General features: G+C 38.1%; 1 protein-coding gene and 1 long non-coding RNA gene across 2 annotated transcripts in view; one reads left to right on the top strand and one right to left on the bottom strand.

Annotated features, from left to right (window-relative positions):
- Positions 1 to 14,458, top strand: part of LOC309500614 — a 552,694-nt gene that overhangs the window by 195,592 nt on the left and 342,644 nt on the right. The gene's annotated exons all lie outside the window — the stretch shown is intronic.
- Positions 1 to 14,458, bottom strand: part of LOC309500592 (cadherin-18-like) — a 57,195-nt gene that overhangs the window by 7,876 nt on the left and 34,861 nt on the right. Inside the window, exons 5-10 of the mRNA XM_082172243.1 lie at positions 10,327 to 10,494; positions 9,829 to 10,016; positions 9,435 to 9,688; positions 7,903 to 8,039; positions 4,367 to 4,488; positions 1,505 to 1,619 (exon numbers count right to left, since the gene is read on the bottom strand). Coding sequence (XP_082028369.1) covers positions 1,505 to 1,619; positions 4,367 to 4,488; positions 7,903 to 8,039; positions 9,435 to 9,688; positions 9,829 to 10,016; positions 10,327 to 10,494 — 984 coding nt within the window. The remainder of the gene's footprint in view (positions 1 to 1,504; positions 1,620 to 4,366; positions 4,489 to 7,902; positions 8,040 to 9,434; positions 9,689 to 9,828; positions 10,017 to 10,326; positions 10,495 to 14,458) is intronic.

The raw sequence follows: 14,458 nt of genomic DNA, 5'->3' as shown, positions 1-14,458 counted from the left end.
CTCTGGAGCGAGCTCAGTATCCTTAATCTGTCATCAAGCAGATAAGAGAATACAACACACCATACACTTCGGATACCTTGAGTGAAACTGAGTTTAAAACTACCCGGGTAGTAAATCTTTCTTCTGTCACGTGACTACTTCTGCTTCTATTTTTTTTCTACTTCAATATTTCTTTCCTGGAAGGATCAGACTTTATAAAAGAAAAAAAGAAGATAAATAAAAACACAAGGAAAAAGACATTCTGAACTGTGTTTGGGGAACCATTTATTTTATTTGTCATACCAAACAGGCCTGATTGTATTTTGTTGTTGTTGTTCTATCAATTGTATGTTTACAAACTGGTACCAATACAAAATATTTTCTTTATTCCACAAGTGGTAATTGCTGTCTCAAATCCTCCTTACGAACTTAGACGTAACTTTATTGTAATGCTACTGTGCCCATTCAACCTGATCAGTTAATTTAGAACCCTACACTAGAGCGTTACAACGGGTTACACTTCCTAGATTCAGAATATGAACTATGTCGAATAACATAACAGGCAAGATGATTTTTATCCAGTTGAACTCGCTGCCATTTCCCAGTGGGAAAATAAGTGCACCTCCGGAGGGAATTTGCATCATTTTTTTTTTTCCGCCTCACCCTGGCAAGCACTATGGTCATGTGGACGCTGACATAATGACTGCAGTGCCAGGAGAGAAACATCTACGTGATCAAAGATGACAGCCTAACACACCCACCCAATCACAGGAAGCTCAACAGAGCGCTCCTCAAGTGTGTTCCGAGGAGTGCGCCAACCCCCAATGTGTAAAATTGTCCGTAATGGTAAATCCGCTGGGATATTATTTAAGGATGGAGTGGCCTGGGGGGAGGGTAGGGGGCTTGGCTAGGATACAAATTCAAATAAAGCTCTGAAGCACTGGATCCTCTGAACTCTGGGCTTTTAGCATCTGCCTCTTATCTCCCTGATTGCCCTGTTAAACCCCGACCGGTCCACCTGCAGCCCCGATTCATTGAAGCAGCAGTCTGGCATTAGAAGGAAATCATTACAGCCCGGCCGTCTCCACCAGGGAGCCTTGAGCCAACATAAACACAGACCTGGTTTCCAGGGAAACGGCAACGTTGGCCTTGCAACGATATTAAAAAAAGAGCAAGAAGATGAGGGGAAGGCAGAAAATGAAGGTGATCTGTGTGACAACATGTGGTACTAAATATGTTTGTGGAGAGGCACTGAGGGTTTGCCCAGAGCAAACATCAGGAAATCAGTTGGAAAACATTAGAAAGATTCCATTACAGAGATGCCATCGGAGAGGCTCTTTAGATCAGTCAGATCTTATTTGACTTTCATGAGAGCCTGTGCACAACTTAAGTACTGAATATAGAATTTGCTTTTGTAACCAACTCCTAAATTACAGGCTTGCCTCATCAAACTATTTATAATTAGATGTTATACCAAGCCAAAACAAATCCTATGGGAGCGGTTTTATTATTGTTTGTATTTTACCTTCATTGTCCTTCAGAGTGAAGTTTGGATTCTCTGGAAGGTCTTCTGGTAGAGCAAAGGTGAACCGTCCATTGGCGAAGTTGTCCTTGTCTGTGGCCCTGATGGTCTGAATGACCTACAAAGAGAAAGAAACCGAACAGAACAAGAGAAAACAAGCTCAAGCTTAGTTCTTTCTTACTCCAAAATTAATGTTGAATGATAAGTGGCACTAAAAATATCTAAAAGAGATGCTTTTGCTTCTCTGAGAGGCGGGTTGTGTCGCTCTTGATAACCCAGAAATGTAATTGGACCACCTGGGCTTCTTCTTCCTCTCCAATTTTGAAACACATTAACTTCAGACTGCTGACCCGAAGCCCCTTGGCCAGTTGGGTGTTTAGATTACAGTTATTGAACAGATAGCTGGTTTGAAGCATTGCTCAGCCTCATGATGTTTTGTCAGCTTGTTAACCTAATTGGCTCCTGCTAGCACATCAGCTGCAAGAGGGAATTTCCTTATGCAGTGTCTGGACCAATTATTGAAGCCTTTCACCTGTCTCTGCTGCATGACCCATGTTAGACCAGGGGTTTCTCTCTCTAGGGCACTTTTACATCAGAGCATCTTGTGTGGATTCGAGTCAGTTTTATGTAAGAGTTTGGACAGTTTGTTTGATGTTTCGGTAGTTCGGTTTATGTTTGTAATTGGTATGAAATCAACCGGTTCTAATATCAGAATTGAACAGATATTCTTTAAATATAATTATACACCTGTGCAAGCTACTGTTCACTCTTATTCAAATATAATGCAAATTTTAAGCTACCTGTTTCTCAATAAACTGAATCTGGGAACGGCTCGCAACTTGGTGGTTAATCCAAAGGGATGATTCAGGAATAAACAATACGATTTTTACCTGCCCTGTCAACATTTTTACTGGTTGCATCTTGTAAAAAATAGTAACAGCAGAAATATATTACATTTTTAAATATTAAAATAGTAAAAGTAATTTAAATTGTAATAATATTTCATAATATTACTGTTTCACTGTATCAAATAAATGCAGCCTGTGTGAGCATAAGAAACTTCCCTCAGAAACATTTTTTACAGAAATTGGTAACACTTTAGGGTCCAATTCTCACTATTAACTAGTTGCTTATTAGCATGCATATTACTAGGATATTGGCTGTTTATTAGTACTTATAAAGCACATTTTAATGCCTTAATCTGCATGACCATATTCTACATCTCTTAATCCTACCCCATACCTAAATTGAACAACTACCGTACTAACTATTAATAAGCGGCAATTAGGAGTTTATTGAGGCAAAGTCATAGTTAATAGTTAGATTCTGATTTTGATTCTGAGATAATAGTGAGAATTGGACCATAATCTAAAGTGTGACCAAAAATTCTACTGACCACAAACTTAAATCTGTAAATTCAACGCACTTTAGCTGTAAAGTCATGGCATATAATGCAAAACATACGTATTTATTTGTTTTAATCACATTCTTACTGATTCTTTCAAGACTATCACATGTAATTTTTGCAATTTCAATGGTGGAAACATACTGGTATGGACAATGGTATGAAAACCACCAGTGTCACTGCATTACAGCTTTCTTCCCAAATTGCAATGCATGGTTTCATGCAGTGTACTGTTGTGGATCAGTGCAGTGCAAATCAAAAGGAAAGAGCTTCCTGTGAGTTGATGCCAGTATAAGCAATATGGTTCTGCCTTATCTCTGTGGAAACACTTAATCAAGGGCCACAGCATGACAGCAATCCCTGATTATCTTACAAAGTTACAATCACGAATTTCAGTAATTGGGAGGAGGATTTTATTTAGATGTTAGATGGACCGATTTGAGCAAAGCAGACCAAAAGTCATAATAAATGAGAGCCAATTTCTATGCTTATGAATGGACCTCTGCCTTATAAAAGACAGCAAATGGGTAACTGGGCTTGAATGAAACCGAATATGTATAAAAAATCTCCATGGTGCTTTAAAAGCAGCCTTTAATTAAGCAAGACTCCAAAATAAAAACACAACTATCTATATTAATCACACAATTTCTTTCAATTGACCATACCTTTAGACTATGGATTCATTTTATGACGCTTTTATGACTTTTTTGGATCTTCGAAGTTTTGGTTACCTGGACAATCAATGGCGGGACATAAACCTCTCAGGTTTCATGAAAAATATATGTTTATGGCTTTGGAACGTGATGGTGAGTAAATGATGACCGAATTTTCATCATTTAACCTTCAAATACCCTTTATGGTTTAGCAGACACAAATGTCTGGAGTGGACCTTTGATACCAAAAAAAAGAAGTATTGTCACCCACTGTGTGTGAATTGTGTGTGTTCAACCGCTTAAATCGTAATCTCATTCAAGGGTAAAGCTATAACGGCTATGCCGCTGCACATGGGCCTAGATTTCAACGTGCAATGATTAACATTTCCTGTGAGCCATTCTTAGTGCGCTTGATGCTGACTCCTATCTGCCGGTGAATACATTGGTACACGCTGAATTATGTATAGGTTTAAAAGCCTCCAAAGTCTGTCGAGCCACAGATAAATCCATCCTTGATGGTGTCAGACATATCATAAAGGAAGCGTATGTGTTTCTCATTTATGCATTATATATGTATCCATAGTATTTGTGTACATGGGAGTGTGTGGGTTCATACATATGTGAGAACCGAATGGCAGAATTAAAGTATGAAAAAAGATGGTTTGAGAAAATAATAGGGCAGGAGAAAAGGACAGGAGAAAAGTGCAGATAGGAAAACAAGGGTTTCAAGGGTTCAGATGGGAGCTGACAGGTCGGAAAAGAGTGATAGGGACACACTGAGAAAAGGAATGAGAGGCGATAACTAACCTGGCCTGCCTTGGAGCCTTCACACACAACCAGAGTGCTGTCTGTGGCAATATAGGGGGCATTGTCATTAACATCCAAGACCTGGATTGTGACTGGTACATAGCTCACCAGATTTGGATTGTCTGGAAAAAAAATATGACAAATATTCAATCATGGATATTTTCTGTCTGGACAGTTAAAAAATAACCGGCAAAACAACGATGAATGATTGACGTATGAGGGATTTCACATGATTGAAGTCATGCCATATCAGGACACACTGGCGTGAAGTTTAAATGACTCAGCAATATTTGCTGATGAATACCACGTTTAATTTACAATATAGAGATATTGTAACCCTTTTTGGGGTGTTCTTTAACTGTGAGAACCTACTAGTTTATTTGTCCAACAGCAATGTCCAACAGTTTATACATACATCGGCGTTCTCACTGGTTCGCGTTTTTGAAGTTTGTGCAGAAAGAACTTAAGAGTTTTCTGTTAAAACGGTGTCGTGTTAGCGGCCCCTAAGTTAATAACTAATGATCGTTGCGACAGAAGTGAATCAATCAAACTAACTTTAGCTGGACAATAACTTTATTCTAGTTTATTCTTTACTTTAAATTTCCTATTATCAATGTAAAGCTGCTTTGGAACAATTTACATTGTTAAAAGCGCTATATAAATTAAGATGTCTTGACTTGACTTGACATCACAGTTGTTGTCATTTTTGTTCTGAAAATTTCCACCGCAATGTAATTTCCAGCACATCTAAAATACTCTGTATTGTGTTTAATAACATTCTGTCAAGGAAATTATATTTTGAACATTTATTGAACAAAATGACTGACTCATTTTTCTTGCCACAGCTAATTTCCCATTTGTATTTCAAATATGAACAATTAAATAATATTTTTACATTTTTGGCATAATTTGACCAAATTACACCACACATCTTTTTTTTTTTTCTGTAACACTTTACAAGAAGTTTCATTAACAAACAATGAGCAATACATTTGTTACATTATTTATTTATCTCTGCTGATGTTAGTTAATACAAATACAACTGTTCATTGTTGCTTAATGGTAGATTATTATAAGCTTAAGATTATTAACTTTTGTTTTAATAATGTATTAGTAAATGTCCAAATTAAGCTTTACACTTTAAGGGTCCTATTTTAACGATCCAAGCGCATGGTCTAAAGCGCACGACGCAAGTTCACTTGTCTTAGGGCGTGTCCGAATCCACTTTTGCTAGTTTAACGACGGGAAAAATGGTCGGCGCACCAGGCGCATGGTCTAAAAGGGTTGTCCCAATTATCATAATGAGTAATGGGTGTGTTTTGGGATTTACGTGCGTTAAACCAATCAGAGTCTCATCTCCCATTCCCTTTAAATGCCAGTTGCTTTCACCATGGCAGATTCGCTATTTACATGACGGAATTTGATAGTGGAAAGACCGAATGAGTCTCTAGAGCGCAAACGGATCTGCTCGTGTGCGAGGTACATTTTTTTACATTGTAATCCTTTTATTTTAAATATTTGGCATGTTTGTGTGCTGCTGTGCATCCCTGTGTGTTTAAAGGGATACTTCACCGTTTTTTCATATTAAACTATGTTATTCCCTTAACTAAAACGAGTTGATACATACCTCTCTCGTCTCAGTGCGTGCACTAAATCGCTCTGTCTTGCGGCGAAACTTTGTTAGCACTTAGCTTAGTCCAGTTCATTCAATATGGGCCAAGCAGAGAAGCTACCAAACATCTCCACGTTTTCCCTATTTAAATACAGTTACTCGCGTAGTGTAACTCGACCTAGGACGGTGACATAAAACAAAACGTTGCGCTTTTCTAAGCGTGTAAAATGGATAACTATATTGTATGGCGGAATACCATAGCAAGTGCTTGGAAGCACTTCGACTTCGGCGCAGTAATATCTTCACTCGTGAAAAATCCTCTCACCGGCCCCCGCTCCCTCTAGTGAAGATATTACTGCGCCGAAGTCGAAGTGCTTCCAAGCACTTGCTATGGTATTCCGCCATACAATATAGTTATCCATTTTACACGCTTAGAAAAGCGCAACGTTTTGTTTTGTGTCACCGTCCTAGGTCGAGTTACACTACGCGAGTAACTGTATTTAAATAGGGAAAACGTGGAGGTGTTTGGTAGCTTCTCTGCTTGGCCCATATTGAATGAACTGGGCTAAGCTAAGTGCTAACAAAGTTTCGCCGCAAGACAGCGATTTAGTGCACGCACTGAGACGAGAGAGGTATGTATCAACTCGTCTTAGTTAAGGGAATAACATAGTTTAATATGAAAAAACGGTGAAGTAACCCTTTAATAAGCAGAGTGTACGCACGTTGTGGACCCGCCTATAGGCGCACATTACTAACGTGCTCATTAAATAACAAAAAAAATATTGCGCTATTGACTTTAGATCAGGTTTCAGTTGGTCAACAGTCTATTTCTGTTGCCTCAAAATAGCAACTCACCAACAATGCGTCAGAACACACCTCGTTTTCAGACCAGCACGCCCATGGGCGCGCAAATGGGCGCAAATGCATTTGGTTTTTAACAACGTGGCACAGGACGTGAAAATGATAACTGCGTCGGACTGAAACTAGCAAAAAACACTTGCGTCGCGCTTGGTGCTGCATTGCGCCAGGTGTAAGATAGTGCCCTAAGTATTTTTCATAGTTTGTTGATGTTAACTATAGTGAACTATTAGTGAAAGTAAAGTGTTACCAAAGTGTTGGGATGGAAATGACACCATAACACCATCATAATTTTCACACAATACATTTTGAGAAGAATCATTAAAGTTTTCAACATGTAATTGCTTCCTGTCAAGCCTCTACTGTCCTTCACACTAAAGGCAAAAATGTGAAAAATAAATCCTGAAAAATATTTTCATGATATAACATTATAGTTATTACATTTACCATGTTGAAAACCTTACAGTGAAAAATAAATAATTCATGCTTCTCTCATGGGATTCACTGAAGCATGACGAGAATTTAAAATTGGTGTGGGAAACGTTAGACCCATTTTGGAGTTATGTGCGAGGAATGCCGTTCAGTATGATGGAACTGAGATTAACTAGTGACCTAAAATTATCAGTTCACTATCAGCAATAACAGAGGGCAGTTTCAGCCCATTAGCTGAACACCATTGTGAAGAAAAGTGTAGAGGAAATATAATTGCTTAGATAAGCATCTGTAAAAAAAGAAAAAGAAACAAATAGGAAAAAAAGAAGAAAATATATTGACCCTGTCCACCTTCAAAGCCACACCAGCATGCTTTGCAGCAGCCTCAGCATCAATCCCACAATGCAACACTCCTTCAAGGAGACATTTGTTTTGGTCAGTATCGATGATTCAGACTTCAGGGCCTATGATTCCCTCTTAGACAAGGTGTTCCCTCTCCAAACTTCAAGAAGAATTCTTTATTCAAAATGAAGTTATCATTGGTAAAATGGTTCCCTGTGTTTTCCTCAGAAACCAACATAAAAACAAAAATCAATGAATACAGACAGGATTCTGGCCCGAGAGCAGTACATACCAATCTCTGAAGCCATCACTGTGATGTTGTGCCAGGCTACCTCCTCTCGGTCTAGACTCCTGGTGGTTGTAATCAGTCCACTGTCAACATCAATGCTGAAAAGTGCATCACCTTCTGCATTTTGGTCAATGGAATACCTAAAATTGCAATACAGAAAAGTTAAACTCAAAGATATTGTTCAAGTTATGATGATATGTATTTTAGATGCATTTCTGAAGAGTATATAGTAATTTTAATGCTGAAAAAAAAGTGTCCTTGAGTAAAAAAAAAAGAGAAAAAAAACGAATTACCGGTATGTTAACCAATGATTATCAAAAAGCAGATTCTTATAAGCCTCTAACACAGTTTCTGGTTAGACAGGACTTCAAGATGCTTTGTCACACTTAACCAGTTGATGATTAGTGAATAGTTTTTATGCATTTAGCTATAGCTGCAGAAGAAAACCCTCAGATATCTCTGTACAGTGACCTGGAGGGGACATTATTGATATTTACTGATAATAACAAACTTCATTTGAATGCTGTCTATAGGCAACATCGCGTGAGATATATTAGGCAATATGTTTATAACCATTTCTTAATTAAAAATAAATATTATTAAGGGTCAATCCATTTCTGATAATTTCCAGTTGCTATGGTCACGCAGGTTGTTTATGCATTTAACTCGTGGCCACGAGAAATACATTTAGTTCACTGAACAATATGAAGTTGTGGCCACAAGCAAAATATGTCGTTCTCTCAACATTCTCTCAAGCGACTTTACATCGCGTGGCCACAACATAAGGATGACGTTACCTCGAAAAAATTATCTCGTGGCCAGGACTTATCACATTCCCATGAGTTAATATGAAGTTCCCACGAATTAATATTTCGTGGCCACAACAAAACTAAGTGAGCCAAACATGTCCCCTCGCGGTCACCGTAATAAACCTTCAAGCCCTCAAGGCTTTTTAAAGTTTTTTTTAAATGTAAAAAATTTTTTTTTACAAAACTTTAAGATGAAGCTTGAAGGCTTGAATGTTTATATACCACAGAGATCTGAGGGTTTTCTTCTGCAGCTAGCTAAAAGCATTCATAAAAACTATTTACTAATCATCAACTGTTCAGGTTAATACATGTTTACTATAGTTGATAATATATACTATATTATAATATAATAAGTTTTAATCAGCAGTATTTAGAAATATGACAGGAAGAGCTTGCCACTACTACAGTTTTCTATGGGAGAATATTCTACCGGAATCTCACATAGCACAGAGATTTTAACGCAATTGCATGCTTTTCTCTTTTTTTCTTTTTTTCTTCATTTTGAATGTACGTCCTTAAATTCAAATTGCAATTCAATTTACTACCTCCATTTGAGTTCAGTAATTGAATTAGAATTTAAAAGGCTTTCTCAATTTAATATCGAATGGTGGACAATATTACTGATTGTACATACTGCCAGAGGCAGGCAATGACATTTGCTCTGATAGCCATTTAAAATATACCTCACGGCCGTATATACCAGCATTATTCTCTCAGAAAACTCACCTGACTTTGCTTCTAGTGCTGTCCGGGTCTTGCGCAGTTACCATGCCAACCTCTGTCCGAGCTGGAGCGTTTTCATACACGTCCATTATATAGTAGTCCATAGTAAACACTGGAGCCTCATCAACATCCCCGATGATGAGCTTGAGCGTGGTGGTGTCTTTGAAAGGGCCCAGGTAAGAAAAACGAGGATCCAGATGGGTGTTGACACCTTCAATGTTCAAAGAGTACGCCTTCTTCTTCTCGTAGTCCAGAGGCTAGAAAGGACATCAGTAATAAGATCAAGGGAGAAGCAGAAATGACATTTTGGCCAGCATGGGAAAAGACAGGGCATGGCTGAATGAGCAGACATGAATTTACATGAAGCATCAGTTCTGTGTGAACATCTAGATCAGACCTTTCTGAGGGAGATGATTCCTTCTCTCTTGTCACTGTCTGTAGAGATGGAAAACATGGTAGCTCCTTCTTCATTGGTAATTCTGTATGTCATCTCAGCGTTGACGCCAAGGTCTTCATCGTTCGCTTTGATTTTACCAACTGCTTTCCCTACCTCAGCAGATTCTGGCACATAAAGCTGATAGTTCTCTGAAGTGGACAATAAACACAAACAGAACAGATGTGATTTTATTAAGCATTTGAAAGCTTTTGATGCAAATATTAAAAAGTGTTGCTTGCGCTCAGCTAATTTGTAGGATTTATATGGGATAAACCTGAGCAAGCTCAATAAAAGTTGTTTTTTCACAAAATAAAGCTCAAACGAATGCAGCCATTTGGGATAAATTCAAAGTACATTCACATGGATTTAGGGATTAGATGGTCTCTGTTGAAGGGCCGTGCCTAAAATCTTGACTGTATTTCAATGGTGAAAAAGACTGAGTGAAGCAGAGACTCATACTTTGAGGGAATCGAGGTGGATTGTCATTGACGTCTGTCAGTGAGATGTTGACTGTGGTAGATCCGGACAGACCACCAACAGAGCCGGCCATGTCTTTGGCTTGGATGATGACGGAGTACATCTCTCTAGTTTCTCTGTCCATGTTCGGCAAAGCCGTCCTTATGACACCTGTGACCCAGAGGGTAGAAAGCATACATTTAGCTCCCGCTGACCTAAATACCCCATATCCCATTGTTGGACGTTCAAAATTGTATTTCCATTTTCTGCAAATTAAGGTGTTAAAGTACAAATATTAAATGTAAAATGGCCTATATTTTGGGGTTGCATTATTCACATTATTTATATTATTGATCTGCCTTCATTGACACCATTATATGAGAACTGAACTGAGCTGGACGATGACATCACTGTTTTCTCCTGAGCGGCTATATACACAAATTAACTAAACTTTTTTACAACAAAACTGAACCATCACTGAATTTATTTAAGCTAGACTATGACGCCATTTTCTTCTAGATCTGCTGTATGGCAGAAACAAACTTTGTTGCATTATGTCCTGTTTACATCACTGTAAAGCTGCTTTGAAACAATCTGTATTGTAAAAAGCGCTATATAAATAAAAGTGACTTGACTTGACAGTAATTATGAATCTGTATATAGGCCTAGTAGTTCTTATTATTCCTCCAGGAGATATATATATAAAAAAAAAGAAGTTACAGATTAGCTAATAGTGAACTACCAAATTCAACTGAGCACTTTTACGTACTAATTCATTAATCAGTTTCTTGTTAGTTAGTAGTAATTACTAGAATGTTAATATTACGGCACTCATTTGTTCCTGTGTTGTTATTCATTAATGATGGAACAGTACTCTAAAGTGTTACCTATTATTTTATATTAGACTTACACTGCTATTCAAAGGTTTAGGGTCATTAAGTTTTTTTTTTTTTTTTTGAAAGTAATGAATACTTTTATTTGTCAAGGATGTATTAATTTAATCAAAAGACAAAGACATTTAAAATGTTACAAAGATTTCTATTTCAAATAAATGCTTTTCTTTTGAACTTTCACAGTATCTACAACATATTAAGCAGCACAACCATAAAATCAACCTACAAGTCATCCACACAACTTGTGCACTATATTTTAAGTCCTTTTAAGCCATATTATATCTCTGTGTGAGGATTAGGCTGATAAGAATGAATTATTCACATAACATCTTGCTTGATAGCCATGGCCAGCACCTTTTACTTTCATTATATGGAAAAGAGCTGCTTGAACATTCAGCCTAACATCTCCTTTTGTTTTCCACAGATGAAAGGAAGTGAAATGGATTTCGAAAGACATTAGGGTGAGTAAATTCCTTTTGGGGTGAACTATCCCTTTAAATCAAACTTCTAATCGTTTGATGGCATTTCCAGCAATAAGAGCCCTGTTCACTGGAAGAGTACGTGTCCAGAATATCATGTGTACACTGCAGATATTTGACCCCTATAGTAATTCAGGTGGTGAGCTGACAATGGTTATCCTCTGTTTTGACCCAGCTCTGACCTGGTCCAGGCTCTTTTTGAGCTTGACAACACACCAGCAGGCGAGTGCTGACCCCTTACCTTTATGCACTGTTCTTACGTGGTCTATGCACTTTTCTTATGTGGTGTAAGCCCTCAGCATGAACCCTACTGTCCAGATGTGCACACACACACATGTGCAAAAAGCATGCTGGTGATCATCTCCTGCATACTCCACAACTCTAAAGCAAAGTATGCCATCTGCTCCAAGTGTTCCCTCAGGAGATAGAGGATAAGACAGGGATGAAGGGAAGGCTGCAAAGCAGAACAGCTTGGGTTTGCCATGTGAACTTGCATTTGAGCCCCTTTACGCCATGCAATCCCATGGTGATATTTACTGTGAAATGAGCACCAACTGACAAGACACACTCAGGCACCAGTGCACCAACACAGCAAACAAAGGGTGTCTTTAAAAACAAATGGAAATCGAGTGCATCTTTTTAAAAATCACAAACTCTGTCAATACATAGCACTAGGTACATTTTATTTACTTGTTAAAGCATATAGCAGTATAGGATACTTCTTGACGGTTTAATCAAATAACTGTATGAAATGCCTTGAAATAGTCACACTCAAGGTTACCCATACAGCTTCAAATGTAAGACACATGCCATTCTTTTCTATTGATGTTTTACAATTATGTAACCTGATGATGTACTGATATATACATTTCACATGGTGTTTATTGTGTTTTTTTGTCTGGCAAAAACCTAAGAATACCTAAATGTATGTGTACACACACACACACACACACACACACACACACACACACACACACACACACACACACACACACACACACACACACACACACACACACACACACACACACACACACACACACACACACACACACACACACACACACACACACACACACACACGCACTCACACACAAATATATTTACAGAATTAATCAATCTGATTCTGCATCATTTTATTGCTTTTGAGCTTTACGACAGTTAATTACTGTTTGCGGATAACATTTAAAGGGGTCATCGGATGCAAAATTCACTTTTATATGGTTTTTAAAAAAATCCATTCACTCCTTTTTTTATCCTCAAAAAGTCTAAACACTCTCAATAATCAAGCCGTTTGGATTTTCTGAGCAATATGATGTCATAATTATCATGCTCCGCCCACGACCACTGACGGACTGTCAGTTATTAGCATATTTCTGCCCTCAGCCATTTGACACCCCCCATGGAAGAGAGGGGTGGGTGAGCAGTTGCTCATTATCATATAAATAGACATGCACCGAAACAGTTGTTTTTGAGGAGGTAAAAAGGGTGTTGTTTTACACAACCATTGAGGAATTTTAACCACAGTATATTACAAACATTACATGAACACCCTAAAGAATCATACCAACTTGTGGAAAATGAGCATCCAATGACCCCTTTAAATAAACTAAAATGGAAATAAAAACTAAATTCTCTATGACTATAATTGCCATGGTTTTACATGAACATAGCAATAAAGACGCTAGGGTGCTTTTTGCCCAAAAGTCGTGGAAATGCGACATTTATGAGAACTGGTTAGAGAAAGTGGTCTCTTAATTGTCTCCAAGGGCTCTGGTGGAGCATTAACCGGTCGCACAGCAGACACTAACATCTCACAGGCAGGGGCTGTGTTCGAAATCGCCCCCTATACTCTCATTCACTATTCCCTACATTACTCCACTAATATACTTGAAGGAGTGAATGGAAATAAGTGGGTGAATTCGGACACTGAGTACGCTGAGAGGGCAGAGCTTTTGCATAGTTTGTGCTTGCTGTTTAATGATCATTAGAAACTGGCAGCTCCAGTATTAATGAAGATATTTCTTGAATTATGTAATGGAAACAAGCATGTATCAACCTTTTTTAAACTATTTAATAATCAAGTAAAAAGGAATTTATACCTGAATGATATTACGCTGTAGCCACATTGGACCAGCAATTTGTAAAATGGATGGATGATTCAGCTGCCATCTTCTGGCAAGATGCGGGAATACATTAGGCGCGACCCTTACAGTGAATTATGGGTATTATCTAGCCGTAGAGCGTACATTAGTTGTACACTTGTTATTGCAGTGCATTATGGGATTGGATGAGTGCAGTCGATAACATCCACAATATTTTTGGACACCACTACAAATTTACGGGTATGGGGGGCGATTTCGGACACAGCCAGGCTTATCGCACACCAGTCATGTCATTCTGTACTCGCATTCTCAAGTTCAAGGCGGCGGTCCAAAACAGTGAATCTAATCACAATACAGGCAAAAGTTCACTTCAAGAACGATCAGTCAATTAAAGTGACTGATGATCAAACAATGAGTTTTAATTAAGGTATTTTGAAAAAACAAAACAGTGTGAACGGAAAGAGAAAGTGCGATCTATGTTATTTCTCTAGGAAGCATATTTATTCAAGCCACAAAAACAAACATGCCTCATGAAAAATGCACAGTACACAATCATAGGATGAAGTCAAAATGTACATTTGTCCTAAGTCGTTGTATTTTAATGGAAAATTAAAAACACAGCGTTTCTCTCAGAGTGCAACCCTCGTTGTTTACTCGT

The sequence above is a fragment of the Leuciscus leuciscus genome (genome assembly GCF_965113295.1).
Source record: "Leuciscus leuciscus genome assembly, chromosome: 6".
Taxonomy (NCBI): domain Eukaryota; kingdom Metazoa; phylum Chordata; class Actinopteri; order Cypriniformes; family Leuciscidae; genus Leuciscus; species Leuciscus leuciscus.
The sequence above is the reverse complement of the archived record's forward strand: the minus strand, read 5'-3'. Positions and strand labels throughout refer to the sequence as shown.